Source organism: Balaenoptera acutorostrata, chromosome 2 (assembly GCF_949987535.1).
Source record: "Balaenoptera acutorostrata chromosome 2, mBalAcu1.1, whole genome shotgun sequence".
In the NCBI taxonomy this organism is placed as follows: domain Eukaryota; kingdom Metazoa; phylum Chordata; class Mammalia; order Artiodactyla; family Balaenopteridae; genus Balaenoptera; species Balaenoptera acutorostrata.
Genome location: NC_080065.1, coordinates 121,677,405 through 121,697,535, shown reverse-complemented (window position 1 = coordinate 121,697,535; position 20,131 = coordinate 121,677,405). Strand labels below are relative to the sequence as shown.

At 52.5% G+C, this 20,131-nt stretch overlaps 1 protein-coding gene across 1 annotated transcript in view; it reads right to left on the bottom strand.

The window, feature by feature from the left end:
• The window catches only part of TGFBI (transforming growth factor beta induced), a 32,130-nt gene that overhangs the window by 11,234 nt on the left and 765 nt on the right, over window positions 1-20,131 (bottom strand). Inside the window, exons 2-7 of the mRNA XM_007172187.2 lie at window positions 15,936-16,034; window positions 6,423-6,487; window positions 4,982-5,142; window positions 4,502-4,666; window positions 4,109-4,255; window positions 1,925-2,066 (exon numbers count right to left, since the gene is read on the bottom strand). Coding sequence (XP_007172249.2) covers window positions 1,925-2,066; window positions 4,109-4,255; window positions 4,502-4,666; window positions 4,982-5,142; window positions 6,423-6,487; window positions 15,936-16,034 — 779 coding nt within the window. The remainder of the gene's footprint in view (window positions 1-1,924; window positions 2,067-4,108; window positions 4,256-4,501; window positions 4,667-4,981; window positions 5,143-6,422; window positions 6,488-15,935; window positions 16,035-20,131) is intronic.

The following is a 20,131-nucleotide window of genomic DNA, read 5'->3' as shown; positions in this document are numbered from 1 at the left end:
ACCCCAAGGGTCTCCTTAGTTGCCAGCGCCTGTTAGAGGCTGGGGACGGTGAGCAGTAAGACATGGTCTCTGCAGCCCCATTCACCCCGCCCGTAAATCATAAACACAAGTGCTGCTTTAGGGACAGGGCAGGGGCTGGGGGTGCTGAGGCTGCAAGAGCAGCGGAGGGGACGTGCTCCAGCCCCAGCCAGGCAGAGCCGTTCCAGGACTGTTGCTCACCAAGGTCCCCGGGGCCCTTTGTCTTGCATGCTCACCACAGAGGCGAGTTCCAATGTGTCCTGAGCGTGGGAACCAAAACCGCACTGTCACAGACAGGAGGAAGCTCTGAGGCCCCGCAGAAGTGCTGAGGGCCTTGAAGGCCAGTGCTGACCCGCTTCAGCTGGTGGGGAAGACAAAGGACGGCAAGACCGCTGTGGGAATGAGGCCTTGGGGATTTAGTTTCTCAGGGAAGGAAGCTGAAGGCCGGGGGTGGGGAGGTGGGTGAACTGCCAGGGCCCCTCGGAGGGTGAGCCAGGCCAGGGCTGGAAGCCAGTCTGCGAACGGGCACTTCTTGTCCATCTGCCGACCCGCTAGCAACCAGGAGACTGTCAGGTGGACCGTGGCCGCCCGCCCCCCAGCCTGCAGTAGCAGCCCCACACAGAGGGCCCTCGCTTTGAGCAAACAGCTTAAAGTGGGAAAAGGCAGATGTGCAAAAGGGATAAACTTGGGGTGTTTTTTTCACTTTATAACAAGGTGTTCTGATAGCTACAAAGATAAAAATGTGCTCCGTACAAAACATGTTTTAGGGGGAAAACAGCTCTAAATAAAAAGCTAAAATGCTGCGATGCACCCAAGTCTCATCTCCTTGGAAGCCTTCAGGACCCTCAGGCTGCAGATGCCCATCCCTGCCCTCATCCCCGTGACCTTGGGAGTATCTCTGAGTACAACGCTCAGCACATCAGATCCCCAGTGACCTGTTTTTAATTAAGCCTGTTACACCAACTAGGTTTAAACTTCCTTGACTGTACCATGTTCACTTTTGTGGCCTGGGTTCCTGGCACCACAATATCTGGACATAATAGATCCCCATCTGTGCTTTCAGAAATGTGCCCCTTCCCATCCCTGCATAGCTTCAAGGAGAACGTTTTACATTTATGGGGTGTCTGAAATGCATTAGGCATTTCGAAGGTGGGTTTAAATAGATTCAAAAGAAATGAAGTCATCCCTGGATTATATGTGGGAGGAGTAAGTGTGATTGGAGGGTTGGAGTGCGCAGGGGACCTGGGGCCTACTCCCCTTTGAAGGGGACCCAGGGACCTGCAGGCAGCATCTCAGTGGTCCTGGAGTTGGGGAGCTGGGGTGGCAGAGCCTGGCCTCCCCTCCTAATCTCCCTCACATGCCCTCACATGGTTCTTCCCTCTCCTCCAGCAATAATCAACACTCCTCCTAACTTATCAGCTCACTGAGAAGGTAAGGAAGGACTCAGCAATGAAGAGTCAAGAGTTGACTGTTTTGGGTTTTTCATTGTAGTTTTGGATTATCCCTGAGGCCCCCGGCCAGACACAGGAAAAGTTCAAGGGTCAACATGATGATTCCATTTCGAGGATGCCAGCACCTGCCACCCCCTCCCCACACCTCCAAGCTACTGCCCACTCCGGCAGCCTCACTCTAGCTTTGATCATTTGGGCCTTTAACTCTTCCAGACTCTGGCCACAGCTTGCTTTGGACCTCCAGCTCCACCTCCCTCCTCAGCCCAGCTGTGTCCCTAGAAAAAGGCTGCTGGATTCCTCACCCGCCCCTCTGACCAGGGTTCTGCCATGGCCTCTGCAGAGACACAGCCAGCTGGGAGCAATGGGACAGGATGGCAGGCAGTGTGTCAACAGCAGGCCTTGGGCTTAGTCTGGCCACTCCAATGAGGCGGCAGCAGAAGCCCAGGGATGCTCACCTCTCAGGGCCTCTGGGTCCCCCAGGATCCGGTTCAAGGTCTCAGCGGGGATTTTCTCAAAGGCCTCATTGGTCGGGGCCAAGAGTGTGTACTGGCCGTCCCCTTCGAGCAGGGTGTTGAGCCCCGACGCAGCCACGGCAGCCTGTGGGGGAGGGGAGAAGACTGAGCGTTCCCTGAAGGCTCTGGGCATACATGGTCTCGCCAGTGCCCCTCTGGAGGGCTCCAGACTTCTGTAGAAGCCCTGGATGGAAAGATAGGCTGAACCAAGGCTCACTTCGTCCCACGGCCTCCAGGAGCCTTGCCAGCCTGAGCTCTGCCCACTCTGACCACCTCTTAGCTGCTGCCCTGCCTTCCTCCTTTCCACCCCCGGGCTGTTGTCCTGCTGTTCCCTCTGCCCTTCCCCCCTTCTTTGCTTCTCTGACTCCTATTCCTTCCTCGGGCCTTGACGAAAATGTCGTTTCTCCAGGTAGTCAACTTGGCGTTGCCCCCCACCCCGCCCCTGCCCCCAGATGAAAATGAGTCTATTAGACACATATTCTCACGTTGTGCAATTCAATCGTTACTGGTGCTAATTTAATCTGTGTGGGCTCCGTGAGCATGAGGATGACATAACCCCTTCTCTACAGAGCAGGCAAATGACCTTCTAAAAGCACCCCGCTGCTCCCAGGAGGAGACACACTCCTTGCCGGGTCTGCAAGGCCCCGCAGGATCTGGCCTCACCAGCCTGGCCACGCCCACCTCACCTGTTGGCTGCCTAGCGCTCTTCACTCAGCCCTGCAGGCCTCCTTCTTGCTCATCCTGCTTCTGAGCCTTACTCTCCATCTCCCTTCTGCCAGCTTAGCTCTTGCCCCTGTGTCTTGTATAACTGGCCATTCCCGATATTCAGGCCTCAGCTGAAAGGTCATCTCTTCCAGACAGACCCTTCCCGGCCCAGCCAGTCCCCACGGGCTCCTCTGCTCACCACTTACTGCCCGACTTCACAGCACTTAGCATGATCTGTGACTGCCTTGTCTGTTTCTTGTCTGTGTCCCCCGGAAGAATACCAGTGCCAGCGGGGACAGAACTTTGTCTCGTTCTCCTCTGTTCCTCGGGCACATAGATCACACCTGGGAAGTAGCAGGTGCTTAACGAGTATGTGTTAGCAGAAGGACAGATGGGCGTTAGAAAGAGCCAAAGGGAAGAAGAAAGGAAGGAATATGTGCCAACCCTGAACAGTAAGAGGGGGTTACTCGGTGCGGATCAGCTGCTATTAATCAAAAGATGTACCACCAACTTTGTGGGAACATCGTCCCCCTGCAGACCCCTGAGCTTTGAGCGACCCAGAAGGAAAGCATGGGAAGAGCTTAGAGGGCAGGTTCCCTAGGGCCCTCCAGAGCCACCTCCTGAGGCCACCTGAGTGCCAGCCCAGCCCGGGGATGTTTGTCTCTCTGTGTTGGCGATCTCCAGGGGAACAACCATCCCACGCCCACTTGGTATCCTTTGTGGTCAGGAAGTTCTCCTTGAGTCAGGGCAAAAACCCTGACAGGGCAGCCTGTGCTAACTTCCTCTGAGCAGCCGGTGCCAAGAGGAAGGCCCATGTGCCACCCCAGTAGTAAGATAAATGCCTGCTGGGCAGGGGGGCAGGAACAGCGTTCTGGGGCCCCAGAGCAGGCAGAAGCCAGGCCAGAAGTCAAATCCCAGACTCCGTGTCTGTGTCTATACTTGTGTCCTCTCTGATGGTCAGGGCTCCAAGGAAACAGGGGTATGGCTGCATCAGGGGTTCCATGGTGGGGACGTGTGGTCCAGAAGATCATGCAGGCTGAAAGGCCATTTATCTAGTCCCATGTGAGAGAACCAGCAACTGGGAGGAAGGGCCCTCCCACCTCTGGAACCCGCAGCGCAGGCCCGGGCAGCCGTCCTGCTGCAGCCACCGCCTCTGAGCTTCCCAGGGGAGTCAAGGAAAGGACAGTACATAGGAGAAGACCAGCAGGGGGAAGTTCCCAGCACAGAATTACGATGTCTCCTTGGGGTCAAGCTGACAGCCTGATTAGTGGACTCGCCATGTTCATGGGCATTTCAAGGAACTTGCTCCATGTCACCTAAGCGCCCACGAACATGGAGACGTCCTCCACCCCTCCCACAGAAGAAGGCCCTCTTGGGAGGTGGTGTGTCCCCAGCTGGGCCTCCCCCGGGGCAGTCCCTCACCCGAAGGGTCTCGAAGGTGTCCTCGATCTCGATGATCTGCTGGATGTTGTTGGAGATGGTGGAGATGACCTTATCAATGAGGTGCACCACACCGTTGGTCGCATGGTGGTCGGCTTTCAGCAGCCGGGCACAGTTGACAGTCACAATCTGCCCAGAGAAGGAGCGAGCATGAGCAGCTAACACCTCGGAGGCACAGCCTCGAAGGCCCAGGCGGGGAGAACACAGGACAGCATGTGGCCTCCACGAGCGGGGGAGAAGCAGGTGCAGGGGGCAGAGGACTATGCACAGCTGACCTCACCCGCGGGACACCACCCCAGGAGCCAGCCCCACACGCGGACCGGGCATGGGCTCAGGGTGGGCACGGGGCAGAGCTGTGGAGGCGGGATTCCCTACCCCATTGGGATAGTGGTGGATTTGGATGTTGGAATTCTGGTACATGGAGGTGAGGGCCATGCCATGTTTCAGCTCGTCCGTCAGGACCCGTCTGTCCACCATGTGGTAGCGGAGGGCGTTGAGCAGCTCGATGTTAACGTTGCTCACCAGCGAGTCCAGCACTTCCTAGGAGGGGGGTCAGTGCGGCAGTGAGGGGGCTGCAGGCCCCACGTTCGACAGAGGGGTCCCTGCCACCCTGGGAAAGGTGCCCCGGGGACCCCCCTTCCGCCGAGGACCCCTACCCGTGAGCACCAAGGACTGTCTGGCCACTTAAATGGATGGGGCATTGGAAGCCACCTGGGGAGGCGTATTTTAGCTCAAGTGCCATGGCTTTATCTGAGGGCTTAAGGAAGACATTTCCTGAGACGGTGGGAAATCACTACGGAGTCTCAGTGAGAGCGTCCCCAGTACGGGTCCCTGGGCAGAAGGAGGTCATCTCACAGCTGGCAAGGAAGCCCAGGCCTCGTTGCTGGGGGCGAAGATGGTGAAGCTGCCGGGCCCTTCCATCTCGGGCCTCAGCTTCTCCGTGCGGTCCGTGTACAGCTGAGTGGTGGTAGCACCAACGACTCCCAGGGTCTCGTACAAGTTGGAGAGCGGCAGGGCTGCAGGGGCAGAGGACAGAGCGGGGATGGCCTGTGGGACGCCCCCCCCCAACCAGACCACACCCTTGTCTGAGATGGGATGGTACACCCGCTGGAGAAGGCCAGAGACAGCCTGCTGTCGGGGAGCCCAAAAGGCTGGTCAACGTGCTTCTTAGAACAACTCCACAGGCCAAGTGCCTCCCTACTTGAACTCAACTGATTGGTCATTCTTAATCATTTTTAACTAAAGCAGAGCAAAGCTTTTGTTCATAGACATTTAGATAACACAGGTGGGAACATACACCGGAAACAGATATCCCAGTTACAAGCTAGCCTTATGGATTTATCTAGCTGTTTTTGAAACTGGTTCCCTAATGGCCTCCACCAGAATGAAACAGATCTTGGAAGTACTTTAGGTATTTGTAAGTAATAAAATGTTATTTCCTGCAAGTAGCCGGAAGCTCAGGAGGCCCTCCCCCTCCCACAGGGAGCTTTGTGTTCCTTTTAAAGGGCCTGAAACTAAGGGCCAGAGGCTGGGTCCCACCTTCCGGGTCATCTCCTTCCCCATCCCACGTTTCCCACCTGTCCTGCCACTTAAGTCAGGAAGGTCGCGGCTCCAGCCCGTGCCGACCACACCCCCTTCGTGACCACGGTGCCAACCAAGTCACCCCCTTCCTTTTAAGTCTCAGTCTCACATTCTCAACATGTGAAGCAGCGAAGTTTTCAAAGTTAAAACAAAAAAAAATCCTCCTCTGTACAGTCCCCAGGGGTGTGTGGGACTAAAGGAAAGGATCTAGTAAATTCACAGGTACCACGTCGTCTGTGGACCCGCATGGCCATCGTGGGACCCTTGGCTGATTCTGGGGAAGCCGGCCTGGCCTGCCGCTCCCGTCCCTACGAGCTCCATTGGGCCGGCTTCCGACAGAGTGAGGGGGGCGTGGCCCGGTGTTCCCAGCCCAGCCGGAGACCAGGCCCACGCCATCCACTCTCCAGCAGGGCTGATGAGAAATGCTGGATGTCTTTAGAATCACTCCCAGCCAGAGACAGCAAGGCCAGGAGCCTGTGCCTCGTGCTGAGGGCACAAGCAGGTCAGGATCGGAGTCTGTTCCCGCAGCGTGTTAAGCAGTTGGCTTGTACAGGAAGGAGCAGCGCAGGAAACCTGCTGTTTCCAGCTTCCATCCTCTGGCCCTGTCATCGAGCCTCATCCCTCGGACCCCCACTCCGACTCTGCTGCCCGTCACGTGGGTGCTCCTCTCTCCCTCCTTCCCTTCCATCCGTGCCAACAGGCAAGGCTTACTCACCTGCTGGACAGCCCTTCTCTCCCGGGACCTTCTCATATCCGGGACAGCACTCGTAGCTGATGACTCTGTAACGAGACACACACGTGTATTAGGCAGGACTTCCCTCCCCCTCCCGTGTCATCAGCCCTCGCTCCGGGAAGGGACGCGATGGGGCATATAGCCTGCTCTCGGAGGAGACCGCACGCTCAGTCATCTTTGTGTCTTTCATTGGCAAGAAGCTTGTCACGCCTCTTCAGCTTTGTACAAGGTGCCCAGCAGTTGCCATCACCTATAGCAACGCAACCGGGACACAGTCAGAGGATGGCGGCAGCACATCCGCGGTGGCGTTAGAAAACATCCTCACCAAGACGTTATCTCCAACATAATTCACGGGGAACCCAGTGGGCAGCGTTCCCGAGAGGCAGCAGGGAGGAGGAGAAGGAGCCCTGGACCTTTCTGGCTCTGAGTCTGCCAGTCCTGTCTCCTCTCTGGGCCTCAGTTTCCTCATCTGTAAGATGTATGCATGTGTTGTGCAATGGTCATTGGATTAAACAGCCCATGGTCTTCTGGTTCTCTGACTTAATAACCAGGAAGGGTAGTCTATTGTATATATGATCAAGTTTTTCTCAATCTTCACGATCACACCTTAAAATAAAAACAGAGCTCTTTCTTATCAAGACGCTTGTTCTTCTGTTTCTTTAAATTAAAAACAAATTTTTCATCAATGAAAACATTATATAGTTTCAAAATCTACAAAGGATTCTATAGTAAAATGCTCCCCATCCACCCTCCTCCCTCAACCATCTCGTTGTCCTTCCAGGAGGCGACTGATATTGCCAGTTTGCGAGATTCTTTGTATTCGGATGAACAAGACTGGCCGTTTATGGTTTTAAACTTTGAAGTCATTTGGCCGGAAAACTTAAAGCCTCCTCTTCTAACTCAGACTGGTCCCCTGTGGAACACTCACCACCTTCTGGAGGTCTGAAACGCAAAGCTTCAGCTAACCCGGCATCCTGGGGAAACCCAGAAGACTGAGAATTTCCAAGAACGTCACAAGGAAGGAAGTGTTCTAAGAAAGACTTGCTTCATATCAAATCCCCCTGTCCCGTCGAATGCCACCCCTGCACCAGCGGCGTGAGCGCAGCCCCTCCTCGGAAGCCCTGGAACCAGAAGGCAACAGCCCTGTCCCACCCCCTCCTTTCTTTCACATGGATGTGCCCTTCAGGACAGGAGAGAACTCAGCCTTGAACTGCAGCGGGTTTACCACGAGCCGCTCACCGCGGCCACTCACAGGATGTTTAATGACATCACCAGGAGAAAAGCAGGCAGATCAGACAGAAGTCTGGGCTTTGGGAGTGGGGAGGGTGCACTCAGTGAGCCCAGGACATTCTGCTCTTACTAATTCCACTGCAGTTGTCTCAGGGAAGCCCGGGTGAGTCATGTGAAGATGAAGCCTGGTTCATCTGTTATCCAGCCTTCATCTTCTGTTAACTAATCTTTCAGAGACAGATTAGTTAGGATGCTCAGGCTGCTAGGGAGCTATGGGTGTCACTGGGCCAGAAATGAGCCCCCAGGACGTTTCTGAGGAGTGACACCACGCACATTCTTCTCTGCCCTGCTCTCTCCATCCTCCTGACTTCCTCTTCCCCTTTTCTCCCAGCCTTCCTCCCAGCCCTTTCCTTTCTAACCTTTCAGCCCTATTTAAAAGGGTTAAACAGGCTGGGGGTCTCAGGACTGATCCTGACTAACCCACGGTTTTCTCTTTGGAAACTAGTCATCTTCTGCAGCAAACGTGAGATCTGACTGACCCACAACCTTTCAAAGGCAACATGATGTAACTAAACAGCATTAGAATCAGGAGACTAGGCTTGTCATCCATCAGTAACTAGCAGGGTGGCCTTGAAAGTCCATTTCTCTCTCTGGGTCTCAGCTTCCTGATCTTTTGTAAAATAAGGTGAAGTTAAACTAGATGATCTCTAAGGTTACTTCCAATTTCACACTCACAATTCCAGCCAATGGGATTATTTCTAGGGGGTAGAGAAGCACGTTTTCAAAGTAAGATAGTGTCTGCCAGCTTCTCGTAGCTAAACCTAGGGAGAGCCGCAAGCCTTGAGCCCATAGGACCGGGAACACGCATGCGTGGAATCTCAGGCTTCCTCTGATAAATGCCAGGGTTCTGTGGCTGGGGTTGAGGAAGTGGGATTCGGTCAAGTCCCCCAAAGCTTAGCTTCTTTCTAAAAGTGCCTAGGTGACCTTCCCTGGAGTTGGAGAAGCACAGCTGGAGGAGGGGTCTTCTCCTCAAAGCCTTCATCATCTCTGGGGTCCCCCAGGCACATAGTGCTGACACTCCATGCCTTGGAGCCCCAGCCAAAGGCTTTTCTGGCCAAAGACCCTTCTCCCAGGGTGTCAGTGTCTGAGTTCCATCCTACAAAGCCACAAGACAGCTCAATAGCTCAGGGGGCCTCACCAGGATTTCCTTGAGGACAACAGAGAGTCAGCTCCCCAAGTGTGAACTTACTGGTTCCTGTGGCCACGTGTGTGTGGAGGCGGGGAGAGATGGGGGGAATGACAGGAGAAATGGAGGCTGCCGGGCAGGGGAGCAGGGACAGACGTAAGCAGGGACGTCTCCGCGTGGAGAAGGAAATGCAGGATGGAATCAGAAAGCTGAAAGGGCTCTGGGGGCAAAGGGGTTTCTTAGGATCACAGCTGGGGAGGGGCAGATCTAGGACTCTCCCCACATTTCATCAAGTCCAGACCCTTTTCCATTGCACTTGACAGTGCACATATTTGGGGGAAATTGGACTGATTTGGAAAGTCTGACATCAAAAGGACGCAGGTGGTCTCTCCGATGTGATCAGAGCTAAGCCCTGTCAGCACTCACTGCCCCTTCTCTCCAGGTGGGCTTTCTGTATCCGTGTCCCACAGAGGCTGGACATGGGGGACACACCACCCCCTGCAGGGGCTCAGCCCCCTAGCTAAAGGCTTTCTCCTGGTTAGCTGAGTGTGGCTCCCTGCCAGGAAGCCTTCTCCTAATCCTCTCGCCCTGCTGGCCTCTCCCTCCTCTTCCCTCGTGCTACCCATATTCTGGCACCCCCGGCACTCTCTAGGTGCATGGGGTGACCCACGCCTCTCACCCTCAGCCTGGTAGCCTTATGGGTTGAAACGTTTCCACGGCTGGCTGTTACCCTGCTCAACTGTCCCAACAATACCAGGTCCTTTCAGAACCAGCCTGCCTGGCCCTGGAGAAGCAGAGGGCAGCTGTAAATTGCAGACCAAGAAGACAACCCATTGAGGTGATCCTGACCAAACCCTTCAGGACTCACACGCCCTTTTCTCAGCCCCGTGTGCCACCTTCCTTGGGCTCTGGCCCTGGGGAGAACACACATGCTGTGGGGAGACGGGCCCCTGGGGCAATCACAGAGTCGTGGTTCTGATGGAGAGGTTCATCTCTCCAGGATGAACGCAGGAAAGGATGGAAACCACAGGGAGCCCCGATCCGTGCCTCCCTGGTTCCCCCTGGCTTCCCTGCACAGAGAGAACCAATCTGCTGGTCTCCGAATCGAATCTTATCAGCAAAAGCTGCTCTGATTAAAGGCTCCTGGCTTCTCCTTGGCCTGACACAGTCCAATAAGCAAAAACCTCAGAAAAAGTATATCCTCTAGGGTAATGAGACACTAATTTTCTTATTCCAACTTCCCATGTCAGAAGAGCAATTTGAGGAAGAAAGTCAGAGAAGGTGCCTGACTTAGAAGGGCGTTTGAAAGAGGCAGGGGGTGGGTGCAAAAGGCAGTGTCAATCCAAGGCCTAAAGAATTGAAATAGAGTCTCAAAGCTCTCCTCCATTCCCCTCCAAAGTTTTACTCACGACTGGATAAAGAGAGAAGCATTGGTTTTTCTCTCCCCAAAATAATTTTTCAAGGAGGTAATATAATAAGTTAAAACAATCACTCTCTCCCAAGCACACTTCACGATTTTGGCCGCTGTGACGGCTGTAAACACCTAGGGGTTAACCTGACTCTGAAGTAGTGCGGTAAGGAATGGAGTCTGAGAGCCAGCTTCCTGTGACTGAAGGTAAACCATCCAGCGTGTCATGATTTCCAAGGGAATCACTGAACAAACACAGACTGATGTTGTCTAGACATGTGCCTGCCTGGATGAGTTCATTTTCTGCACTCAGCTGAGCTCTCTTAAGCCTCCCAGGAGAAAATGAAAATCTTGAGTCCCCTGGTAAAAAAGGGCTTGTTTTAACCTACTGTCTACCACTAAAGACTCCACCACTATCCCATTCACCAGGGTCCAGCTTGGCGAGTGATGAGATGGAACCTTGGGAAAATACACTTACATTTTTTGGTGATGTCTGTTTGCACATGGTTTGTGAGGGTATTTGGGTGGTGGTGGGGGGGTCTCCTGGATGCTGGCTGTGTCTCCTCAGTTCCCATGCTCTCCATCTGACTAGGGAGGGAGCCCCCTTGCAACAGGGGTTCTCAATGACCACCAGGCTGCGGGTAAGCAAATGTTGGTGGCTCTGGGCCAAAGGGCCTCTGTTGACCCCGAGGAGACCTTCTCCCTGGGACCTAGAGTCACAGGTTTTAGGGCTGAAGAAAGATCTGGGGCAGTTGACCCAGGCGCTCCAAGGCTGCTCACTTAGGCTCCCCCCCATGTCACCAAAACTAGCTGCTGGGCTTGGTTCTCCCCTGGGGGAAGCATGCAGAATAACTGGACCTCTCCCACTCACCAGCGGATGACTTTGAGCAGGTTGCTTAGGCTCTCTGAGCCTCAGTCTTCCCCTCTGTAAATGGGCTAATGATCACACTGGTCTTAAGGGATGATTGTGAGAACTGAACGAGCTAACCTATGAAAAGCACTTACCAGCTAATTGATATTTACTAAGCACTCAGCTGTGGAGCTTCTTCCTAAAAAATTCCAGGTATAAACTTTAAATTGAAGTTAGGTTAATAACTTCATTGAAAGCCATGCCCTGCAGGAGACCCCTGATCAAATCACATGTAATAAATAAATTCCCCATAACACAGCTATAAAAGTTAATAGATAGGGCGCATTGTGGTTAGAACAAATCATCACAAATTTAGTGACTTAAAACCACAAAATTTATTATCTTACAATTCTAGATGTTAGAGTCAGAAGTTGGCCTTACGAAGCTAAAACTAAAGGCTGTATTCCTTCCAGAGGTTCTAGGGGAGAACCTACTCCTTGTCTTCTCCAGCTTCTAGAGGCTGCCTGCATTTCTTGGCTTGTGGTCACATCACTCCAACTTCAGTTTTCATTGTCATATCTCCTTCTCTGACTCTGACCCTTCTGCTTTCCTCTTACAAGGACCCTTATGATTATATTAGACTCATCAGATAATTCAGGATAATCATTCCCCCCCCCCACCCCCGCCAAGATCCTGAACTTCATCATATCTGCAAAGTCTCTTTTCCTTTGTAAGGGAACATATTCACAGGTTCAGGGGTGAGGATGTAGACAGCTTTAGGGGGTCATTATTCTGCCTACCATAGGGTCTTACCCCAAATGGTACATGGGTTCATGTAAATACTCAACAGAACAAGATTCCCTGTCAGCTAAGCTGCCTCCTAGGAGTCTACAGAATGGGATAGAACCTTCAGGAAGCACTGCACAACAGAGGTGTTTGGCATATGTCAAATCTGAGTTATTTCAGAGCAGGTTAGCCACGCGGTCCCAGGGGGCTGCACAGGGAATATGAAAGAGGGAGGGAGGTGCTGGTGTGGGTCTGAGGCTAGCTTGGCATCCCTAGATGGCTTTTCTCACCATCCTCTTCTTTTTCCTCTTGGGACCGAGGCTGTGGGATACAGGAGAGGGAGGAAAGGAAGGTTCTTCCTCAGCTTCACTGCAGATGTCCCTGGGTGCCCTGCCCAAATGAGATCTACAGGACATAGCTTTGCCAAATGATGGAAAATCTCGACCATACACCAGCTGGCTTCGGTAGAAGTGAAATGTCTAAACTTGAAGGCAGTGCTGAAGAAGTATTAATATTTCCGCCCTTGGGCAAAGCAATGCTTGCTACTAGAGAAGGGGGAATGTCCTGCCAGCTCATCTTGGCTACTGTGCTTGTGAATTGCGTTGCTTGTGAAACAACGTCAAGCCTTTTGGAATGGACAGCTGCCACCCCTACCTGCTAGCTCCTGCGCTGGCCCTCCCTGTGCCTCACTGAGGATGCCTGAGCTCCTGCTGTGATTCATTACATCCCCATGATGTCAGCTCTGACTTGGCTGTTAAATGGGCCTCCCTCTTGCCGGGGCTTCTACAAAGAAGGCCTGTCAGAGGCAGCCGGGCTTCCTGAGCACAATTTCCTGCACCACTGCTTCAGCTGCTGTATGTAAAAGTGTTATGGTTACTGATCAGGCCGAGGACTGAAATGACCCTCTTTGCTTGATTAGCTGTTGTATCGCACTGGTGCTCTTTAGGATCTGAAATTAAATGAATTTCTAAGTAATAAAATTCACTCAAGTCACTAAATAGGGGCCCACTGGTAACTACTTCCTGTAATAAAAATCCATGCATCAGGCTTGACAAACAGCACCAAGACTCTTTTTGGAAATACAGAAAAGCTATCGTCTAAAGATGATGGATGCAGTGGCCTGATGGGAGTGCTGAGTGCTGAACGTGGCCATTCCCCTCCCTCCCTCCGTGGAGGTGGAGTCGGGGCCTCACTGCAGCAGACATTTGGCTCCAGGCTCCTGGGTCTCTTTGTGACCTGACCCGGCAAAGCCTACATCCCTTGGTCCTGTACTTAGTGCCAATTATCTGCTTTCAAGTTCAAATTCTCCTGTGGGTCCTGGGCCCCCTGGTGACCTGTGCTACCCCCTTCCCCGTGACACTTTGCTCCCATGCACCCCAGCGCACACCTCTGCTCCAGCCTCTTCCCTGGAGTCATGCTGGGAGGATCCCCACTGCCCAGGCGGACCCCACGCTGAGAAGGCCCTCTTTGCTCCAACCACAACCATGCTTGCCGTGTCCCAGTCTGGTCATCTCCCAAATAAATGCACCAAGTGACCCACTGTCACCAGGATGACATCAACTCCAGCCAGCACAACCCTCTCCTCTCCCGACCAGCTATGGCACTGAATTCCTGGTGCCCAGATGGCAGCTCCTTCATGGGTCTTAATCCCGGGCACAAGCAAACTACAAGGCTGCTCCTTCTCAGCTCTCTCGGGGACAGTGGAGATGAATCCAACCACTTCCCCTTTCCCTGCCTGAGTTCTCTGGATTTCCCCCCAGTCAGCTTCACCTTCCTGATGCTGCACACAATGTTCCAGGAAGGGACCTTCTTATCCTGGATCGTGAAGTTTTTTTTTTTATCAACTCATGATTTTCTGTCCCCATTTCCTCTTTTTTAAGCTGCCCAAAGCAACAGCACATCGCAGAGTTGTAGGTGCAGGTCATCCCCTCTGGTTTTGTAAGACCAGCTCAATGGCTGGGACTGGGCCCTGGGCTCTGCTTGGCCCTGCTCTACACCTCCATTTCCCCACCCGCACCTACCTGTCTATTCCTTCCCCCAGGGCCTGGGCTCCCCCTGTGCTCACTGGTGCTGCACCATCGCGTCTTAATGACCCCTTAACAAGAACATCTGGCCAACATACAGCTGTGCCGCCTGCACCCGTCCTGCCACATCAGTGGAGAAGGGTGCAGGTACCAAGAGCCAATAAGCCAAGGCGACTCATCACCCACAGCAGCGTCAACCTGGCAACTGCTGGGGAATATTCCCAAGCTACTGTTAACTCGTCAGACAAATGCTTCAACACGGGCCACCCTGAAATACCATGGCCAATGCCACCCTGTTGCCAGCTTGACGTCATAAGTGGGTCCCATTTTTAGGGAAACCAGAAAGAACAAAAAGGTGGCATCTTGAAACCCAGGGCTCCGAGATGCTTGAAACCCAGGGCTCTGAGATGCTTGATACCAGGGCTCTGGTCATCTTCCAAGAAGCAAATATGTGAGGCCTGGCTCTGTGTTTAATTAAGTAATTAATTGTTTATTTTAGTAGATAATATACACACATGGGAAAAGTCAGAGTACTGAAGGTTTTTTTTTTTTTTTTTTAACTTGGGTTCCAGGTAAGGACATGTGTATATTATTTGCATAATCTCTTTTTGTCCACAGCAGCAAGAATTCTGGCTGGGGGTGTGTTTGCTCCCTAAACCTGGGAGGTGGGTCCTCTTAGCTCACTCAACTCTTGCCTTTGTGGCTGGGCTTGGTCAAGTGGGGAACCAATTGTCATGGCCCTGCCCTTGACAGGCTCCCAGGGAGCTACTGGTCTCTCCCCACCACCTCTGCCCTGATCTACAATTTCCCTGATCCATACTAGAGTTGATAACTGTGTTAGGACACAGTCAGGGTCACAAGCCGGGGTATTTATTTCCATGTACATCTCAAGGAAAGAGCATTTTTCCCTTCCTTCAGTTAGAGGAGACATCTGCTCAAAAGCAAGTCACGCACGAGCAATACATTTAAAAATCCCTAACATGGGAAAGGCTTCAAGATCATGGCTTAGCATCCCTTAATCCTCTCATTACACAGATAAGAAGGAGGTCAGGCCCTCACAAGTGGCTCAAGGAGTTCTGCACGGCACATCTTCCTGTCCGCAGGAGAGAGCCAGCTTTGAGATCTTTTGACGGTTGGTGCCAAAATAGATTAGGTTTCCCCGGAATTCTGTTAGAACATGCAGGCCACACGGCAGTCGGGGTGAATGCCGCCTCCCTCCATGCTGATTGTGTTGAGAGAGGCACCAACAAGCCCTCCTGTAACCACAGGGGTCCACACCCCCTGGTGTCTCACTTCTGTTTGTGGGGCTGAGATTTGCAAATAACAGCAGGTGGCATTTACTGAGCACTTACTATGTGCCAGGTACCTAACTTAGCCTCTCCTGTGCATTATTTCATTCAATCCTCATAACAATCACATAAGGTAGTCCTATTGTTATTCCCACTTTACAGATGAGGCAATTGAGGATTCCAAAGGTGAAGCCACCTGCCCAGGTAAGTGGCAGAGCCAGCCCTTGAATCAGGGAGTCTGAGCCTGCGTTCTTAATATGTTATGCTGTCTTATTATGTGCATATTTCTAGGCACTCTAAGTCTTTTGGGGGCATTTACCTTGGATTGCAGAGCAGGAACCGGGTATAAGTTCACTAATGGGCTTTCTTTCCCAGAGTCAGAGGCTGATGGCTTCTCCACTGAATATTTGTGTTTGTATCATTTAGTGAGGATTAGGAAGCATGCACACACACACACACCCACACCATGTTTCATGTTTCTTGTAATCCCAAGTCAGCCCTGAAAAATGTATCCAAGTGTTGTCAGGAGCCTTAAAAATGAAAAACAAAATTGGCCAGCCTACAAAAAACACCACTCCCGAGCACACAGTTCCCTGACATGTTTGCACACGCATCTTCATGGCTCCAGAAGGCTGGCCCACGCCCAGGGGCACCTGCAGCCCGTGCACATCGAGGGCAGCCTCCCCAGTGGCTGGAGGGCGCGGGTGGTTTCAGATACTCACGTGGATTTGCCGCAGATCTTTCTCTGGTACCACTGCTTGCAGTTGGTGAAGTACTTCTTGTTGGTGCCAATGACCTTCTGCACAGCGCACACATTGGGGCTGAAAACAAAAGCTGCCGTGTTAGCAAGATGGTCAGCATGTCCACCCACCTCCACATCCTTCCCACCACGTGGGTCCTCCTGGGTCACCAGAACGTTCTAGATATGGAGAAGATACAGTCATTTCGGTCTTGGTTCCAGGGGCTGGCTTGGGGGTACATCCTGGCCCTCGTGACCTAGATTTCCAGCATCCCCCTGAAAATATCCCCCTCCGATTTGAAAATTGTCAAAGTATATCTCATACAGTGACGTAATTTCACTTAAGCATTCTTCTTTGACACAGACACTTGGTAAGTGTAAATACAAACATCTTAAAAATTTTAGACTCCATGTTATAGATGGAGAATATCAGCTAAGTAAAAGTGGTGTGCTTGCTAAGAACAGCAGCTTTGAGAGAGGCCCCCCAGCCTTTCTCTGCACCTCCACTCCACACTGAGCCCAAACACCCACAGGCTTTAACCTGGCCTCCCTGTGGGCATTGCTGGTCCTGTGGTCATGAGGTCCGGGCCCCAGCACCTCCCAGGCAGCTCCACACACAGACATCCTCTGCATCCCTAGGCAGTTGCCTGGCTCCCAAACACGGCCTATCTGAAGTGTCCACCCTGGAAACTAGGGGGCACGGCCACCTGCTGTCAGGACCTTGGAAGGAGATGCTCGCTCACTGAACTCAGTCATTTATTACTTAGGCCCCGGCTTGCATCCCACTCCCCGCAGAAAGCCCTCTTCCAGTGCCCCAGGTGACACTCTTCTGTCCACCTCTGACTGGTGATACAGCCCTTGTTTGATGCTGGCTACCAAACAGAACCCAAAACTGACCGGGCCGTGTATGTCTTCTCTTCAACTACCCTCCAAAGAATCCTGAGGGCAGGTGTTCTGCCTTGTTCTTTCTTTCATGTTCTAGATGCGGCTGAGCACCAGGTCAGGTGCAGAGGGGCTTGGAATGACCTGCTCCCAGGACCACCCAGCTCAGAAGCCTCCTGAGCAACCCTGTGCAAACACCCAGGTTCTGCTGAGAAGTCTGCTTTCCCAGAGACGTGGGGTTTTGTTTTTGTGTATTTTACCCAGTGTACCAAGTTCTGACCCAAACCATGCTCAGGCCATGTGGTGGCAGGACATTTACTGGGAGCCCCTGGGGAAGGAGGCAGCTGTGGCTGTGCGGTGACAAGTGGGAGGAGGTCTTCCTGAGCCAGAGGCAGGCAGTTCACCTGGCTGAATCACAAGCCAGAGCAAAGCAAAGCGAAGAGACTAAGGGCTTTCACAAAACCTCTATGCCCAGAGAACCTCAGGTATCAATTCTAAATATCATTTCCTTTGATACTTTACAAATATAATCGATTGCCATCATTTGAGATGCATGGTATTTTTCAGGAAGACACTGATACTGCAGTGAGGGCAGCACCTGCCGTCCCCATCGTATGGCTATGGGAACTTGGTCAATTCTCAAATACTCAGAGTCAGGTTATTGGGTGGGAGGGCACACTGACCCTTTACCTCTCTGCCCTGTCTCTTCTACTACCTGGATGTCACCTCTTGTCCAGTTTGTGGTTCAGCAGGCAAAGGTGAGAGGGCCAAGGAAGCCCAGTAAATATTAGTGAGTTACTGTTAAGAACCTGAGGGTGAGAGAAGCTGAGGCTAGAGAGGAAACCGCAGGTCAGCAGGGAGAACAGCCCTTATCCCCTTGCTCCTGGCTGGGTCTGACCAAATGCCCACAGCCTCCAGAGGATTTTTACAGAAGCCAACTTGTTTCTCAGTTTGCTGCACGGCATTCATAGGTTACAGCAGTCCCCAGATAACCCTGAGAGAGTCCCCGCTGGCCACACTCCAGCCATAGGTGCTGTTTATTGCTGTACAATTTCAGAAGTTCTTCTATCTGACCAAGCAGGAAACAATTACTGTTGATGAATTCCCTGCAACTTTCCGTAGGCGTTTGGCAAAATCTTCAGAGTCTCTTGTGGATGTGGGTCCAACATTCCTCTGTGGAGTGAGTTTCCACTGCTGCTGCCCTTTGAGACAGGAGCGGAGCCTGGGGGTCTCTGTGACGCACGCCCTCTCACATCAGGGTGGGAGGGGTGGGCTGTGTACACAGGAAATTTATGCTGAAGTTTAATCAAAATGAGCACCCCATTTCTGGGACTTCTGCCTCAAGCACAACAGCTCTGCTGTTCAACTTGGATTTGAAAATCAAGTGCTTCAGAAAATTCAGTCCAGTTTTGGTTGTTGATATTTGGAAGTGTGACTGCATTTTTACTTCTCTTTCAGTACTGTTTTTTTCCTTCCCTATAGCAACACAGATAACAGCCGGGAGTCAAGAGACCATGTCATAGTCACTACTTTCCCAGCATCTTTCTGTGTTTGGACTAAGTCACTCCACCTCACTAAGCCACAGTTTCTCCATCTGTAAAATGGGAACGCACACTACAGAGTTCACCGTGTTGTGGTGAAGATGAAAGCAAAAGTGGTGACGGTGATAAAGGGTGAGCAGGGCCCGCTTATTATTTCTTCCTTCACGTTGTGTGAAGCACACATACAACATTTCCTTTAAAAAAGAGCTTACCTTTCCCTTCCCACCAGATCTCACTTTAAAAGATGGCCAGAGTTTGAACAAGGTTATCCATTTTGCTCAGGGTGCCACCCCCAAGGGCAAAGTCAGGCAGCCCTGTGAGGTTTTCATAGATCAGAGTAAACGCGACTGTGTCTGCAACTGTTTGTCACAGTTCACCTGCCTGTGTGTCCACGCTTTATCGGGGGAGGGTGCACACCAGGGACTGCCTAGACCATCCTGTCCATCACAGCTCACTGGAGGCCTTTTCAACCGCACTGCAAGCGGCTAATCAAGAGGATTAGCCTGCAGGGGTGGGGGGAGGGCGGGGAGGGAGGAAATTGATCTAATGTCTGAACTTTATAATAAAGAGCATTTGCATTTAATAAAAAAAAAAAGAAAACCTATTTTCCAGCTGGTCTGTGGCTTTTCTGGGCTTTGACAGGAAGGAGGCTTGCCGCAGAGGTGACTCCTGCTGGAACCCTGTCAACACCACTGGGGAAGCTTCACTGTGGAGCGCACTGAGCCACCATTCCGGGTAACAGTGCCGCAGGGCATGCTATTGGGGCTTTTTCTTGACTTAGTGCCTAAGAAGATACAGCGGGAACAGAAACCTCCCAGGAGGACTGCAGCACCCAAACAGGACATGCTCCATTGGTAAGAAAGGCAGAGGGACAATGGTGAGCTGGGCAGAGACAATGAAAATGCCAGGTGCTCACATTTTGACTTTATGCCTCGTCTCCCCCTCGTCTTTCTGCCCTGTCCCCTCACCCTACTGTACCCGGCCTAAGTCAAAGGTGCATCTTGCACTTCCCGAAAGACCCCGGGACATCCCCTGTGCTCTCCTCTCTCTTGCAGGGTGCTGAGGCTGCAGCGTGGCCTGGATGGCTTTCACTCTGCAGAGGGGTCAGACTCACTCCCATCAGTCCCCTCCCCACAGCCCTGGGCACCTGAAAGGCCAAGTAAGGCCACAAGGCCACACACAGGCAGAGGGAACAAGGATGACTGCTCCCAAGGAGGGGGCGCTTCGAAGGGCAGGGAGCCAAGGCTTTGTAAAGCCCTATGAAGACAACTCTGATCACTTCCAACGGTGAGTTTTGAGCTGAGTACAGATCTGCCCAGTCACATGGTGGTCTGGGCACCACCTGGGAGCAAATGCCAGACCCAATGGCATTTGGGCTGTGACACGACTATCCACATACAGTTCTACCTAGTTGTGAAAAAGGAGTCAGTGCACCCAGGTAGGCTGGAAGCTCCAGCAAAGCCTGGCTATGTGTGAAGCGGGAGGGCCTAGTTTGGGATGTAGAAACACTGCCCACCTCTGCCTGGGTCTGGGCCGGGGTCTTTACCAGGTCAGACCTTTTGCCTGGGTTTGCCCCCTAAAACCAACACATCTTCAGTGTCTCAAAGGAATATCTGCAATGATAACGTCCCAAATTTACAAACCCAGCCAGTGTTTTAAGAGCGATTCCAATCCCAGCTCCAGTACATACTGAAGGCCCGTGAGGAAGTGGTGTGTCCTCTCCAGACTGTTTCCCCATCTGTACAATGTGTGCGAG